At 44.9% G+C, this 16,065-nt stretch overlaps 1 protein-coding gene across 1 annotated transcript in view; it reads right to left on the reverse strand.

Annotated features, from left to right (window-relative positions):
• The window catches only part of HHIP (hedgehog interacting protein), a 272,593-nt gene that overhangs the window by 48,288 nt on the left and 208,240 nt on the right, over positions 1-16,065 (reverse strand). Inside the window, exon 11 of the mRNA XM_069631219.1 lies at positions 9,169-9,250. Coding sequence (XP_069487320.1) covers positions 9,169-9,250 — 82 coding nt within the window. The remainder of the gene's footprint in view (positions 1-9,168; positions 9,251-16,065) is intronic.

The raw sequence follows: 16,065 nt of genomic DNA on the forward strand, positions 1-16,065 counted from the left end.
GTTCCTTAGCGCACGGAGGGTTCCTTTTCTGAGCATCTCTTCTGCTCTTGTCAACTTTCACAAGAGTGTGCTTTGTAATCATGCAAGTAGCTGGGACACAGTCATTTGAATGCCTTTTTGAGCAGCTTGCCTTAGCACCAGTTACATTAGTGAATGGAGAAAAAAAACAATGGCAAAATGACTTTTGACTCAAGTGAAAATCTAAAATTAATTTCGAGATAGCGTTAATGAACCAACGTGATGCAAAAATAAAAAAGAGAAATGGCGTTTGCTTCCTCATAGTTACGAAATTTTGTTCACATAAAACGAGCTTTTCAAGCCACTCATCAACTATATTAATTTCACACTAAAGATTAGTAACCTCATCGGACGCCCTTTTTTTTAATGGCATTGCATCTTGGAATCCAAAGGGAAACAAACAATTGCAATCTACTTTGTACGACTGCTGATAATTCTGAACCAAACAAGTCATTCAAAGTCTCACAACTCGTCTGTGGGGTGACTCCGAAACTGCATTTGTTCATGAATCCATGCAATGGTACATGTCCTTAATCAGTATAAAATAAATCAGATGTGCAGCTAAATAGCATCAAGTCTTACTGTGGCTTCCGTAAGATGAACTGATTGTTGTAGGAAGACATGCCTGATCTGTTCCCTTTGACCTCTGTGCAATCACGTGGCTCAGCTATTACCAGAGGCATCTAATTATCTCGCGCCCGGCTCCATTTCACATAGCTTGAGTAATTGAGATGCCGGCCCGTGTAATTCGATGATTTGGGCACCTCAGTCCTTTGACTCTGGGTGGGGGGCATTGTTCTGGGATCAGTGCAGGTGAAAGTGTCTTGAGTGGGAGACACTCTCAAAGGGGACGGGTTAGCACTTAGTTCAACAAAGGCCTGAAACTGATCCATCCCAGGCCAGAAAGGGTGTGCAGGTGCAGAGGCTCCTTCCGAATGCTGCCGACATTAGTGGAGGTGGGAAAGGCTATATATGCTAACGTGACAATGCCTCGCGCCCAAGAGCAGTCTCTTCCGGTGGCAAGTTCGTCTTCGAGAAATGAAGTTGACGTCACGAGCGTAAGGTGCAGTACCCCAATCAATCCAATTGTTGAGGCGAAGAAGAATGTAGAATGCCGCTATATAACACCACGTTACATTACCTCATTATACGCGACTTGACATGGTGGGCAGACAACTACTCCACGTCACACGAACACTTCATACCGAGTCTTAAGCTTTTCAAAATAACTGATAATAATTAAAGCGAACCGAGAGTGCAACTCCCAAAATGAACACGTGTGTTAAATTAAAACAGGCACATGCAGAAATGGGGTCGCCTGGCCACCTTATGCGTTTACCTTTTCATTTTGGCACATTTTTCTTTTTAGCCTGCACTCAACTGGAAAATGAAAAAGCGATGATCGATGAATTAAATGGCTGCAATATTTTTGGCACGGGACGTCCACAGGCCAACAACCTTACCATTTAGTAAGTTCTCATGTAGGAATCCGATTCGCTTGCTTCAGCCGGCTTCCATATGGCCTTAATAGCTTTCAAAATGAGCTCAGCGTCCCAAACGCGGAACAGGGCGAGGGAGGTTCACTCACTGCTAGTGTTTATGGTAATCACATTACGTGTGTTTCACTCGCAATGTATGTCCATACAGTAGGAGGCCCGAGGCCGGCGTGACACGCAGCCTTGGAACTCCCCCGCCCCACCTCCCCCCTCGCCCCAAGGCACAAAACGCACAGCTCGCCTTCGCCCACACGCAAAAGGAACTTGGCCAGGAGCAAGCAGGGGAGGTCTGGCCGTTCAGGTGTATGATTTCGGGACCACCTAACGTGTTGAGGCAACAAGAACACAAACGCGAGGTCAACAACGAGGGGCCCTTGTAATCGGATACCAACGACGGACTGCGGGTGTAAAAGCTACTTACACGCATACGCCAAACAGACTAAACAATCTGAGCGAACCGTACAAGATGTGTTGAAGAATATGATTTAAAACATGAACATATAAATAAAGGTGGTTACGTCTGGGCAATATGAAACCTCTTACAGCTGGCTGGCAGTCATTACTTCCCATTGTGAATCAACAACCGGTGTATTAAGATATAGGGGGGCAAAAACAATCCATCGTCCTTATCAGCCAATATAGGAACACAGATTTACCCCCAAACAGCTTTAAAGATTGTGACTGACCCCTTCCAGATCATTCTGTGCAGCCCCCTGAATGAATGCACAGCCGCCGCATCGGCACAGCGCCTAGTAAGGTTGTCGACAATCACTTTGCAGAGTGACGGAAATTACACATTTTAAACACGCAACAAAGCGCAAAAATAGACAAAAAGCAGAATTGTAACAAAAATCGAAATACGAATTTCCCAACTACCCATGGGATAACTTATGTTAATGGGTTTATAAAGCACATTTCTAGGGTTTACATGACACCGGGAACACTGCCATAAGAAAAATAAATAAAAAAAAACAATAACATTTGGATGAAAAATAGGAATGTTACAAACTCCATTCCTCGCTCACCATCTTCTATTGTTTTTCATTTATTTCATTCGTTTTTTTCTCCCTACTTTTTTCTAATTTCCTTTTCCTTAGGTTTTGGTTCTGTATTTAATTTCGCAGCACAACACGGCCGTTGCAGGATTTCATTAAACACATGTGCTTGAAAAGGTCTGTTAGGCGAAATGTTAATTGACAACCTGGAAAATATACACAAGCTATAGCATGTACGGGCTTAATTGCAGAGCAGGACTTTTAGAGCTGGGCTTGCGAACCTCTACCGCATGGCACCACTGGTGAGTCAGTGACTCCAGTATTACCACCTCAGTCCACCTCTTCATCCCAATCATTCTTCCGTGTCACAGTCCTTCTCCTTCGTTCCAGCCCTTCTCCTTTATCCACACCCTTCTTCATCCTAGCCCCTCACATTTTCCCAGTATGCCTTCTCCTTCGCACAATGCCGCCTCCTTCAGCCCAGCCCTTTCTATTTCTCTCATTCATCCCCCTTCTGTCTCGTTCCAGTCCTTCTTTGTCCCACTCTTCCTCCTTCTCCCAAATCCTTCACCTAATCCTTCATCCCACACCTTCTACTTCATTAGTCATGCTCAACTGTCACAATCTATCTGTACTCTTTTGTCCCAGTCCACAGTCCTTCCTCTTCTGTAACCGATAGCTAGTGCTTTTTCTCGACCTTCCTTGTGATTCTCCCAGTTCATTCTCTACCTTCATCCTAGTCCTCCTCCATCTTCTTCATTGCAGTCCTTCTTGTTATTCACGTCAGTGATTCTCCTTCACTGCCCCAGTCCTTCTTCTGTGTCCCAGTCTTCCTTCTTCGTCCCACTTCTTCTCCTTCTCCTCCTTTATCCCTGTCCTTCTGCTATGTCCCAATCCTCATCTTTGTCCTTCACCCCAGTTACCTTTCTCCTTTGTCTTAATCCTTCAATGTATCCTCCACCTTAGTCTTCTCCTTTAGCACAGTTATTCTCCTTCATTCTAAATTTTCCCTCTGTTTTCACCCCAGTGTTTCTCTTTCTCCTTAAACCCAGTCCTACTCCTGGCTTTTCGTCACAACTGTTCCTGCTTGCTCTTTTCCTTTATCCACTTTCTTCTCCTCATCCCTGCTGTATCCTCCATCCCAGTCCTTATCCTTCATCCAAGTCCTTCTCATCCATCCTGGTTCTTCTTCATAATCCCAGTTATTTTACCTTCATTTCAGCCCTTCTGCTTCTCCTTCATCCCTATTCTTCTCTTTCTGTTTTGTCCTAGCCCTTCCCTAATGCCTTCATCACAGCCCCTCTTCTCCTTTATCCCAGTTCTTCTCCTTTGCCAAACCCTCTTCATCTGAGTCCTTCTCCCTCTCTCTGCTTCTGCCCAGTCATCCTCATTTTCATTTGTCCCAGCCCTCCCCTTCACAACATTCTTTCACATTCATCACATATCCTCTGCTTTGTCCCAGTCCTTCTTCACGAGAATCCTTGCTTTTGTCCTATATCCCAGTCCTACTTCCCGTGCTTCCCCTTAGTCCTAGCCCTTCTCCTTCATCCCAGTCTTTTTCCCTTCATCCGAGTCAACCTCTGTCCCCTCCATACCTTTTCTCCTGCAACCCAGACCTTTCCTTCATCCAAGTCAGCTTCACATCACTCCTTTTCTTTTGTCCCAGTCCTCCTCCTTTATCCTAGTCCTTCTACTTTGTAACCATCCTTCTCCTTCATCCCAGTCCGTCCTCTTCATCCAAGTCCTTCTATTTCTCCGTTAGCCCAGTCCTTCATCCTAGTCCTTCTCCTTTGTAACCATCCTTATCTTTCTTCCCGGGCCTAGTCCTTCTTCCAAGTCTTTCCCAGTCATCACATTCCTTCTGTTTCTCCTTTAGCCCAATCCTCCTTCACCCTAATCCTTCTCTTTTGTAAACCATCCTTCTCTTTCTTCCCGGTCCCAGTCCTTCTTCCCTGTCTTTCCCCTTCATCCCAGTCTTTCTACGTTTCAGTTTTCTCCTTTGTCACAGTCATTCGCCTTCGTCCCACTCCTCTTTCATTTCACTCCTCCTCATCCTTCTCCTTTATCTAAGATCTTCTACTTCTCTCCACTCCTCCTCGTTCTCCTTCATCCCAGACCTGCTTCTCCTTTATCTCAGTCTTTTCCCTTCTTCTTAATCCTCTTGCTTCATCTTCAGCCCATCCCGTTCCCTTTCATCCTCGTACTTCACTTTCATCTTAGTCTTCCATGAGGTATGGCTGTTCAAATCTATTCATATCCATGTATGTGAGCTGGAACATAGTACTATATCTCATTGCAAGTGATGTTCGTCACTTAACAGCTTGTGAGGATCAAATTAGGCATAGTGGCATGCAGTGTAATCCAAGTTTAGGTCACGATTTTGGCAGAAGCATTTATACAATTCTTCGCCCAAAACCGTTTAACACGTTCCATTAAAAAACAAAAAAATCCTTTCTTGCTGAACATTTTTGGCATTAAGGACTTTTCTAGAGAAAAACAACGTCTATCAGTGGTTATACAAGCAGCCAATGAGAGTCCTTCTTCCTGCTTTTTTTCAAAAATGAGAGCAAATCAGAAGGCAGAGAAGCCAATCAGATATGTACGGTCTGGGTCGGGAGTGGTAGGAGGAGTTCAAGGAGATTTTCAAAGAAATCAACTAGACCATCAGCAAGTTTAAGAGATTTTTCTGAGAGTTCGCAACTCCAAATCATATCTTAAACATAACACAATCTGTGGAAGTATGTTTGGCATTTGAGGGTCTTAAGAACGTAAAAAAAGAGTTTCTCTGGATGACTGGTCACACATTTACTGTGTATTGAGCTGTGCCTCATTAGCTATGGGGTAAAGTCAGCACACAGGTGGGCAAGTATGTCTTTGCGATGCGCCATGCTCACACTCTTCACACTACTCACTGTGCAATCTGCTGCAGATTGCAATGAGTGCAATGGATTACTTACGTTTTATGCCGGCTCTCTTAAATGTTCATAAAATGTTATAGTGAATTCAAACATGTGTTTTAATGTTAAAATTAATGTAATTATTTGATCAAAATAAAGAAGGGTTTGGATGACTAATTCATAAAGAGGGTAGACACATTGGACTAACTCCAAGGCAGACATCCGACTTTGTGAATATTTTGCTCCAGTGCTCTACAGATGAATCAAAAAGAATTGAGGCCATGTTGAACATCTCGATATGGAAGCAAGAAACATAAAGAACGGTAGTGCTGTGGGAGTAAAGGAACATTTAGATAGTGGCAACATTTATACATTATCTGGACCAGGTCAGGGCAAAGTCCTTAAAAAAAAAACAGGGACACTCATTAAGGCCGGCAATGGGAAGTGCTGTCACTGAAAGTGAACACAGGGCTCAAAATTAAGAATGGATAAGCAGGAGCTAAAAGCAGCCACAGGGTATCCAGCATTAACCAGTGCCCATGAGCTACCACTGGGCAATGAGGAGCTAGTACATAGAGTTCTGCAAATCTATCTTCCGCGTTAGATGCAAACATATAAGTTGGTCCATTCTTTATGACCCTTTATGCTTTAAATGCTAAATAGATGTATCCTAATGTTTATTTATAGATTAGGGCACACACAGCGTTAAATTCACACAGGTGAGTGTGTTGGCCATCAGTTGACCGGGGGAGCTTAAAGTAGCTCCTGGTGTCAATCTAACAAGGTTCTTCTAGACTACAAGCAGGAGCTAAATAGCTCCCAGTTCCCCTGAGTGAACACATCTTTCAGTGAAATATGCAAATTCCATTCGCGTGACCTTTCCCAATCAAAGTTTCAGGATAAATAAAAATATACCTTAGGAAAATTCTTCAACAAATAAAAAATAACCTGAGGCAGGAGCTGCCTCGATAGCTGCTGGCAAAGTATAAAAGCTGCACTCCTTTTTAAACCCAGGAATCAGTATTACTAATTCCTTGAAGGGCAATGTCTCAATGCAAGACATTTTACACGGGCAATGGTTGCAGATTCATGGGGTCTTGCATGGAAGTGCCTGTTCTATGAGGCTGCTGAGCTGGGTATCTAATCCCAGAATACACACAGAATCATTAACCAACATTTTTTACTGCCGGCATCACAGACACCCAGGACGGACAGCATTTGCCCTCTGAAAAAAGTTGGCAGATGCTCTCCACCCTGGTGTACCCTAAACTGGTGGCATGGACCAGTAAGCGAGCTTAAGTTAGAGCTGGGCAGTAGAGAACGGATAATGCCTAGCAGTGTGCTCCGCATCGGATGAGGTGGAAGGTGGCTCACCCAACCAATAAGGGATGCTTGTAGCTTCAGGTGGCTGGTAGGCAAACTTAGTCTGGTGGAGGAGCCCCCGCTAGTCATTGTCACTGCACTTTGGGTGAACCTGTAGGGACAGTCATGGTGGTGCAGGAGAAGAGAGCAGGCCGGAGCAACTAGTTAGTGGCCCTCACCATACGACATGGCCTGATTCCCACAGGGGATTAGGCTTCTGAACAGGCTTGCACACCATGGAAGGTGGATACCTGTTGAACCATGTCAGTCGCGTAAGATGGCAGGCAATATGCCCGTAGTTGAGCTGGTAGCAGCTGCTGCCTTCCTATCTCCTACTCAGAGACGTATACAGGGTAGGTGCTGAGCAGGCAAGGCCCACCTAAAATCTGTAAATGCCCACTCAGCAGTGCTTTGCAGGCATTTACAGATGTTTGGCACTACGGTGGGCCCAACTACATTAGCTTCAGGCCCCACTTGTTAGACAATTTGGCTACGCCTCTGCAGTCCTACTCCGCTCTGTCAGAGTACACTTTGGTAAGCCTCTGTGTATCTAGATTTGGTACTCGCTGTGCAGCAGCAGACCATGCTTATGACCTTTTGCGCTGGTGGTCGGTATAACAAACGCCGGTCACTGACGAACAGTGCAGTAACACATACAATAGGTCATTGTGGATTGATCTGCAAATGGCATGGCGTAACAGCTTGGGCTTAAACTTCAGTGTACGCTATCTTCTTTGTGCTGATTCGATTGTTTATGTGACAGGGTGCTTATTTTGCTTGGCGATCCGGGGAGGTCCTTGCTCTCCGTACTAAAATTAAAACCAATCGTAAATCGAGACGGCAATGTCCATGCATTGTGGATGACACATCAATACCAATGAATTCTGCCTAGTTTTTGCACTTGCTAAATCCAGGTGGAATTCCATGTGGTTTTCAGAATCTTCGTCCGCATGAAAATTGAACGTGGGAGGAGAGGAAGGCATTTTCTTTGTTTTAAGGGACTGTGAAAGGAGGATGCAGTCTTTATGTGCCAGCCCCAGGTCTAAAATTGCATGTTTTTTTTGCAGTTCAAAGTCACGTTGAACCGTGAAAAAAAAACGATTCTTGCCCTGTATTAAGTAAGTGCGCAGTGAATAACACACGAGACTACATATTTTGTGCTAGGCGCATATACATATTGAGAGCTTCCATCTAAAAACTAAAAACAAGAAGAAAAAAAAATAAAACCGGCTCAAGACCACCCATAGCCTCCTAACAGACTTCAGTTATCTACAGTCAGATGTTATTACCAGAAACTCTTCAGCTGGCGACCAGACATCCGAAGATCAATGCACGCATTCATGTGTTGTACACAAGAATATTTTCCTAGCAGATAAAGATCCTTAATATCTGTTATTTCAATCTCTCGCTTGGAGATGCTATTGCACTGGAAAAGAATAAAAGGCCGTTTGACAAATACCTATCTCCTCCTCAAAACGAGGAGGTAGGACTTCCATTGGCTCGCAGTATACAGTGCTCGGAGCTAGTCTGGGGGTCCTGCTGAGAGCGACCGCACAAGTGCAGGCTGGTCCACGCCAAAGTGGGCCAAGCACACGACGCGCAGTGTTATTTTACTGAAAGGCGTATTAGGCCGCCTCCTGACCTTCCGTCACCCCTCTGGCCCCCTCGTCCCCTTCCCTATCCTAATGTTTGTGTGACCTGTCGGTCTCACGGACTCCTAATGCTTTTCTTGGGGCTTGCGGGCGGGGAGAAAGGTAGGGGATCGCCGTATGCTCTGTATTCGGCTTCTGGCATGTTTTCAATTAGGGCATCCTTCTGGCCTTAGGTCCCGCAGGGGACACAAAGAGCATCCTCCGTGACCAAATAGAAACACATTCTCAGAGCGTTGAGAACTGGGGAACAGAAGCAAAAGTTAACATCAACATTCACTAGAAATAAATACTATGGAAGCTTTACATAAAATGCCCCATCTCTCATAGTTCCTTCTGTTGCTGCTGCACTATCCCGTATAGGGCTCGAACAATCAAATTGGGCCTGATATGCGGTTAACAAAACGGCGCACATAAAAATATATATTTCATAACATGTACATTATTTACTATACCAATTAGTGGTACTTACATGAGTGTAATCACGAAATACAGTTTGAATTATTAACAGAGCTCTCATGTTTCCCCTTGCCAATTTGTGAAAACGTTGTCAGCCCTGTTTTTCCTTGGAATCCTGGTACTTGTAACGGCAAAAACGAAACTACAATTCCCAGAGTTCCAAAGAAAAAACAAGGTGGATGACCCGCTCCAGCATGGGCCGGGCTTGAGGGCTCTGTATTCATGGTTTTCGGGCCTACACTCTTTCTGAAAGAATGGGACGCATGCAGCATGCAGTCTGAGGCAGATTTACCTTTTGGGATCAATGATCTTGTAGAGTTTCCCACTGTGAGACTGCGTCATGCTCTTACTGCTTGAGAGAATGTACACCTCGCCTGTTGAAGAGACACACGTGGAAGAGAGTGTTATAGTGTGCAGTATCTGCGCCGCAAATTCGCTCATGGAATAATTTATGTTAAAAAAATACATGAAAATACACAAATACATCAAATTTCTCTCAGATCCACATTTACAGAAGTGTTACTATTCCATCACCGTCAGGCCATTTCTAGCTAGTGTGGGTTTCTTTTTAATAGGGAGGAGTGGTGTGAGGATGCAGAGTGAAGATGGATAACCACAATTAGCAGCACCGCCATCCAGAGGTTTAAGGCTGTGATGGTGCGACTGCAAGCCCAGAAATGTGGATTCCCACATGCCGAGCAGCTTTCTTTCCTACATCTGGGCTGCTACTTTAACTCTACAAAACAGAAGATTGGTAGCTGCAATGGATTGATTCCCTGCATGGCTTTTATGATCTGAGCATTTTCTGATGCCCCTGCCACCCAAGATACGGGATTCATCTTCATTTGTGGGGTCCACGAGCCAATCCCTACACCAGCTGCCTGAAGAGACACTCCTGACTTCGCTTATGTTATGTTATGTTACTTGGCATTTATATAGCACTCTATATATCATTGGTATGACCTCAAAGCGCTAGTAGGTTGAACACCCCCAGGAACCGTAGTTCTGGTCAGTAGAGAGAGATAGAGCTGTAGGGTGTGTGGGTGCACCAGATGTGTGCAGCTGATGTAATTGCTGGATGGTAGCTGCATCCTAGCTTTAGGTGTGGTGCTGAAGAAATCAGTTGGTTGTGTGCAGTCGTCTGGTGGCTGGACACCCAGACTGGGCTCTGGCTGCGTTAGGCCTGAAGGACGCATATGTGAACGACTAGGCCGGAATGAGCTCGCCAGCTGGGTTTTATTAGGGTGATGACGTGTTCATGGGGTCGTATTTGTATGTGAACAGCTAGGCCAAATTAGTCAGGCGTATAGCTGTGTTCTAGTTGAATGATGGTGTATAGTAGAGAGTAAGCGTTGTGATGTGATATGATGGTTATCTGTAAAGCGCCCGAGACCAGGCATCTGAACAGGATGGCAGGGAACAGAGCGACACGGACACAAAGATACAGGGGGCTGGGCTTACAGCGACGGGAGGGGGGATACGGATATATAGCAACAGCATGAGGAACAGTTCTAACCAAGTGTGGCAATGCTAATTCACAATCCTATCTAGATGCGACACAGGCTAATGCTCATAATTCTAACCAAGTGCAGCATTGCTAACAATCACAATCCTGTCTGGGTCTGGCATAGGCTAATGTTCACAATTCTAACCAAGTGCGGCATTGCTAACATTTAACAATCCTGTCTGGGTCTGGCATAGGCTAGTGTTCACAATTCTAACCAATTGTGGCATTGCTAACATTCACAATCCTATCTAGATGTGACAGAGGTTAATGTTCACAATTCTAACCAAGTGTGGCACTACTAACATTCGCAATCCTGTCTGGGTTTGGCATAGGCTAGTGATCACATTTCTAACCAAGTATGGCATTGCTAACAATCACAATTCTATCTAGATGCAATGCAGGCTAATGTTCACAATTCTAACCAAGTGTGACATTGCTACCATTCACAATCTTATCTAGAGGTGACGCAAGCTAATATTCACAGCTCTAACCAAGTGAGGCATTGCTAACATTCACAATCCTGTCTGGGTCTGGCATAGGCTAGTGTTCATAATTCTAACCAAGTGTGGCATTGATAACATTCACAATCCTGTCTGGGTCTGGCATAGGCTAGTGTTCATAATTCTAACCAAGTGCAGCATTGCTAACAATCACAATCCTGTCTGGGTCTGGCATAGGCTAATGTTCACAATTCTAACCAAGTGCGGCATTGCTAACATTTAACAATCCTGTCTGGGTCTGGCATAGGCTAGTGTTCACAATTCTAACCAATTGTGGCATTGCTAACATTCACAATCCTATCTAGATGTGACAGAGGTTAATGTTCACAATTCTAACCAAGTGTGGCACTACTAACATTCGCAATCCTGTCTGGGTTTGGCATAGGCTAGTGATCACATTTCTAACCAAGTATGGCATTGCTAACAATCACAATTCTATCTAGATGCAATGCAGGCTAATGTTCACAATTCTAACCAAGTGTGACATTGCTACCATTCACAATCTTATCTAGAGGTGACGCAAGCTAATATTCACAGCTCTAACCAAGTGAGGCATTGCTAACATTCACAATCCTGTCTGGGTCTGGCATAGGCTAGTGTTCATAATTCTAACCAAGTGTGGCATTGATAACATTCACAATCTTATCTAGGGATGACGCAGGCTAATATTCACAATTCTAACCAAGTGTCGCATTGCTAACAATCACAATCTTATCTAGGGATGACGCAGGCTAATATTCACAATTCTAACCAAGTGTGACATTGCTGACATTCACAATCCTGTCTGGGTCTGGCATAGGCTAATGTTCATAATTCTAACCAAGTGTGGCAATGATAACATTCGCAGTCCAGTCTGGTTCTGGCATAGGCTAATGTTCACAATTCTAACCAAGTGTGGCAATGATAACATTCGCAGTCCAGTCTGGTTCTGGCATAGGCTAATGTTCACAATTCTAACCAAGTGTGGCAATGATAACATTCGCAGTCCAGTCTGGTTCTGGCATAGGCTAATGTTCACAATTCTAACCAAGTGTGGCAATGATAAGATTCGCAGTCCAGTCTGGTTCTGGCATAGGCTAATGTTCACAATTCTAACCAAGTGTGGCAACATTCGCAGTCCACTCTGGTTCTGGCATAGGCTAATGTTCACAATTCTAACCAAGTGTCACATTGCTAACAATCACAATCTTATCTAGGGATGACGCAGGCTAATATTCACAATTCTAACCAAGTGTGACATTGCTGACATTCACAATCCTGTCTGGGTCTGGCATAGGCTAATGTTCATAATTCTAACCAAGTGTGGCAATGATAACATTCGCAGTCCAGTCTGGTTCTGGCATAGGCTAATGTTCACAATTCTAACCAAGTGTGGCAATGATAACATTCGCAGTCCAGTCTGGTTCTGGCATAGGCTAATGTTCACAATTCTAACCAAGTGTGGCAATGATAACATTCGCAGTCCAGTCTGGTTCTGGCATAGGCTAATGTTCACAATTCTAACCAAGTGTGGCAATGATAACATTCGCAGTCCAGTCTGGTTCTGGCATAGGCTAATGTTCACAATTCTAACCAAGTGTGGCAACATTCGCAGTCCACTCTGGTTCTGGCATAGGCTAATGTTCACAATTCTAACCAAGTGTGGCAATGATAACATTCGCAGTCCAGTCTGGTTCTGGCATAGGCTAATGTTCACAATTCTAACCAAGTGTGGCAATGATAACATTCGCAGTCCAGTCTGGTTCTGGCATAGGCTAATGTTCACAATTCTAACCAAGTGTGGCATTGCTAACATTCATAATCCTATCTAGATGCGACGCAGGCTAATATTCACAATTCTAACCAAGTGTGGCACTGCTAATATTCACAATCCTATCTAGATGCGACGCAGGGCAACGGACACGGTTCTGTTTAAGTGGGGTACATGCTACCATTCACTCTGCTACCATTCTGGTGAACCAATCACAATTCTGCCTAAGTGTGGGACATGCTACCATTCAGACTAATATTCACAGTTCTAACTAAGTGCAGCATTGCTGATATTTACAGTTCTGAGGCAAGGTAGTATTGAGTGGCAGGGATTTTCCAGAGTAGAGTAATTGCTCTACTCCCCACCCATGCAACACTTTTTGGTTGCTGCTGGTTGATGGCTGGTCACTGGCTTCCCCTGCGGACACTTCCTGGAGCCACCTCTGTTGGAGCTGCCCTTTGCCTTGGGGCCCTTAGCCACAGGGGCTGCTGGGCAGAGGGCTGCCCTGGGTGGGCCAGTTATGACCAGGTGAGTAAGCCAATCAGAGGCGGGTGCGGGGGGCAGGCTGGGAGGCGGGAGGAGGGAGAGGAAATGGAAGGAGTCTGGGGCAACGAGGGGTGCCGGGTGGGTCAGGGTCTTGGAGGAGACCGGAAAAATGAGCAAGACAGGACCAGGAGGGTCGCTTGCACTGGTGAACTCACCTGCTGAAGCTCGATCCAGGTCGAGGCTGGAAGGCAGGGCCAGGGCGTGGCAGGCAAAGAGAGGACTGCCCAAGGGGAGGCAACAGCCAATCACAAGCAAATCCCAAGCCCCACATCAGGGTTGTAAGCCATCACTGGGGACAGATCATGACATCCAATCCCAAACCTCGCTCACAAACCTGGGTCTCCTTTCACCAAGGAGAGGCTTGAAGGTGGGGACAAAGCCCTATAAAATCCCATTAGCTCATTCTGGCAGTGCAAGTGTCTGGAGTTGGAGCTGGAGACGAGAGGTAAGAGAGGTGAGTTCATTTGGAGAAGATTGGAGTTGCGAACAAGAGATTGAGCAAGACCCCGATCTGGGTAGGCTAGTCGTGGGATAACATGGGTGTACAAAGGCCCAGTAGAGGCTGAGTAAGGCCAAACAAGGGACAACTAAGGGTGTATAAGAACTCACGAAGCTGGGGCTTATGAAGCTGCTTGAGACCATACAAGGAAGAGCTAGATAAAGTCTCAGTAGGCTGGGAGACCCGGGGGGCGGAGCAAGGCAACACCAGGAGGTACTGATTCTCAATAAACACTGGGGAATCAGGAAGGGGGATCTAGAGAGCAATGAGCTAGAAAGTAGAGTTGCTCAGAAGGAGGAAACAGCTGGGAGAGAGAACTAAAAATCCTTGAATGGAAAAAAAAATTGCAAGAGGGTGTTCCCCAAAGACATGAAGCGGAGATTGGAAGTTGCCAGGAGAAGGGAAAACCCCAAAAGGGGCGAAGAGGTAGAGGGTGAAAGTACTAAGAAGGAGGGTGATAACCAGAGGAGCAAAGAAGCAGACCAAAGGGCTGAAGAAGGTAAAAGAAGCATAGAGGTTTTTAAGGCTGAGACTAGAATGGGAAAGAGTGGTGCTCAGAGGAGTGAAGAATGTACCCACAAGGAAAGAAGAATTTACCCAAAAGGACTGATGAAGGTGGGAGAGAGGAGAGAGACTTGGGGAGTGGTGACAGGATTGAGAAGATTGGTGATAGTAAGGAGGAGGTTGGTGACAATACAGTAGAAGGTTGTAATCATGAGAAGTTGGGCGTATACCAGAAGAAGGAAGTTGGAGAGAATGAGGAGATTGGAAAATATCAGGTGTAGGTGGAAGGTGGAGAAACGTACACACATTGGTGCAGAGAGTATGGAGGGGAGATTGGAGATGAAAAAGGGAGACCGTGGTGGTAGGAGAATATAAGGAGGAGATAAAGGAACACCAGGGAGTGTTTAGAGAAAGAAAGATGTTCAAAGAATATCTGGAGAGAATTGAGGAGGACCAGGAGGAAGTAAAAAACAGCATAAGGAGGTGGAGGAACAAAGAGCACTCAGACCAGGAAGGTTGTGGTGGGTCTGGTTGGCCCTAGGCAGTTGTGGGAGATGGGAAAATAAATGGGCACATGGCAGGGAGAGAACATTAAGAAAGGCAAAGAAGGGGTAGAGGAATCTCCTTCGTCACAGCCCCTGTGAGAACGGAGATTCAGTCTCTAGGGAAACAAGAGGATCCTGCTTTGTGGCTACACCAAATGCTACAGAAGGGCGAGATAGCTGACAATTTGTTGGATGCTTTTCAAGAGCAGAAACTCTGGAACTATTTCTACTCCTCTGGGAGGGCCACCAAAACATGCAGTCCATGCAAAGACTGGTCTAATCAACTTATGAAGGGTGAAGGAAACCCTAACACCTTAGCTAGAGTTTGAAACCCAAGGAAGCCCACAACAACAGGGTTCAGGAAACCTGAAACCCACACAGAAGAAATAGGGGAACCCATTCCCAAACGCATCAGGAAATATTTTTACCACATCACTTCCCCAATTGACACTTTTCCTTTGGTTAGGTTAACAAGACACCCATGCACTAAAGACAGTATCAATTCGGTCTATTGTTTTGTTCGAGAGTTTTCTATTTGATGTTTTGGTCATCCATTGTAAATGTAGCCCTAATATATATTTAGTTTAAGGATCAATGTTCTGGCTGGTCGTTTGATTCCCCATTCTGCCAATACACAGCAAAGAAATTATAAATATCATTAATCTTATTCCTCATTCATCCTAACACCCTAACACATGACATTCAGAAAGGTGCTCCTAATCTCACTCTTTACCAAAATAAAGGTGGCAAAAGATGTATCTAAGTGTATTTTAACCACATCAATGGAAGAACATGATACAAGGAAACCAAGCCAACTTGGTCACAGTAGGCCACGGGGTTTCATCAATAAAAAAAACCTTACATTTCAGTCAAATAATCTGTTGCCATGCAGTTTGATACACGAATGGTCCATACCCAAAATCAAACACCATTACTCGGCCAAACGCCCCCGCCCCCCTTTGCCACATTTACATCGTTCACCAGGCCATGGCCAAGAAACTTTCCACTACACTGAGCAATAAAACCTATCACGATAATAGCTACTCCACCACATCATGATGATTTTTTGCAGTCCTACTTACTGCTAGATCTACAATAAAAAATGCTGCACATTTACACTACCAGTGCTATATATTATGCTAGACAGAAACCAGTGCCGTGGCCTCATTAGAAAATGCACCCTCAAACATCAAGGACCTCTTGGAATTAAAGAATCGACTGCAGCTATGCCACAACCACCTATGCTTTCCTCTTCCCACGAGGCACATAATTGCTAAATTGCACGGATCTAAGGCAGCTTCTTCAAGAGCAAGTTTAAAACGCACTTTAAAAAGATAA

The sequence above is a fragment of the Ambystoma mexicanum genome, chromosome 6q (genome assembly GCF_040938575.1).
Source record: "Ambystoma mexicanum isolate Mex_15411 chromosome 6q, UKY_AmexF1_1, whole genome shotgun sequence".
In the NCBI taxonomy this organism is placed as follows: Eukaryota; Metazoa; Chordata; class Amphibia; order Caudata; family Ambystomatidae; genus Ambystoma; species Ambystoma mexicanum.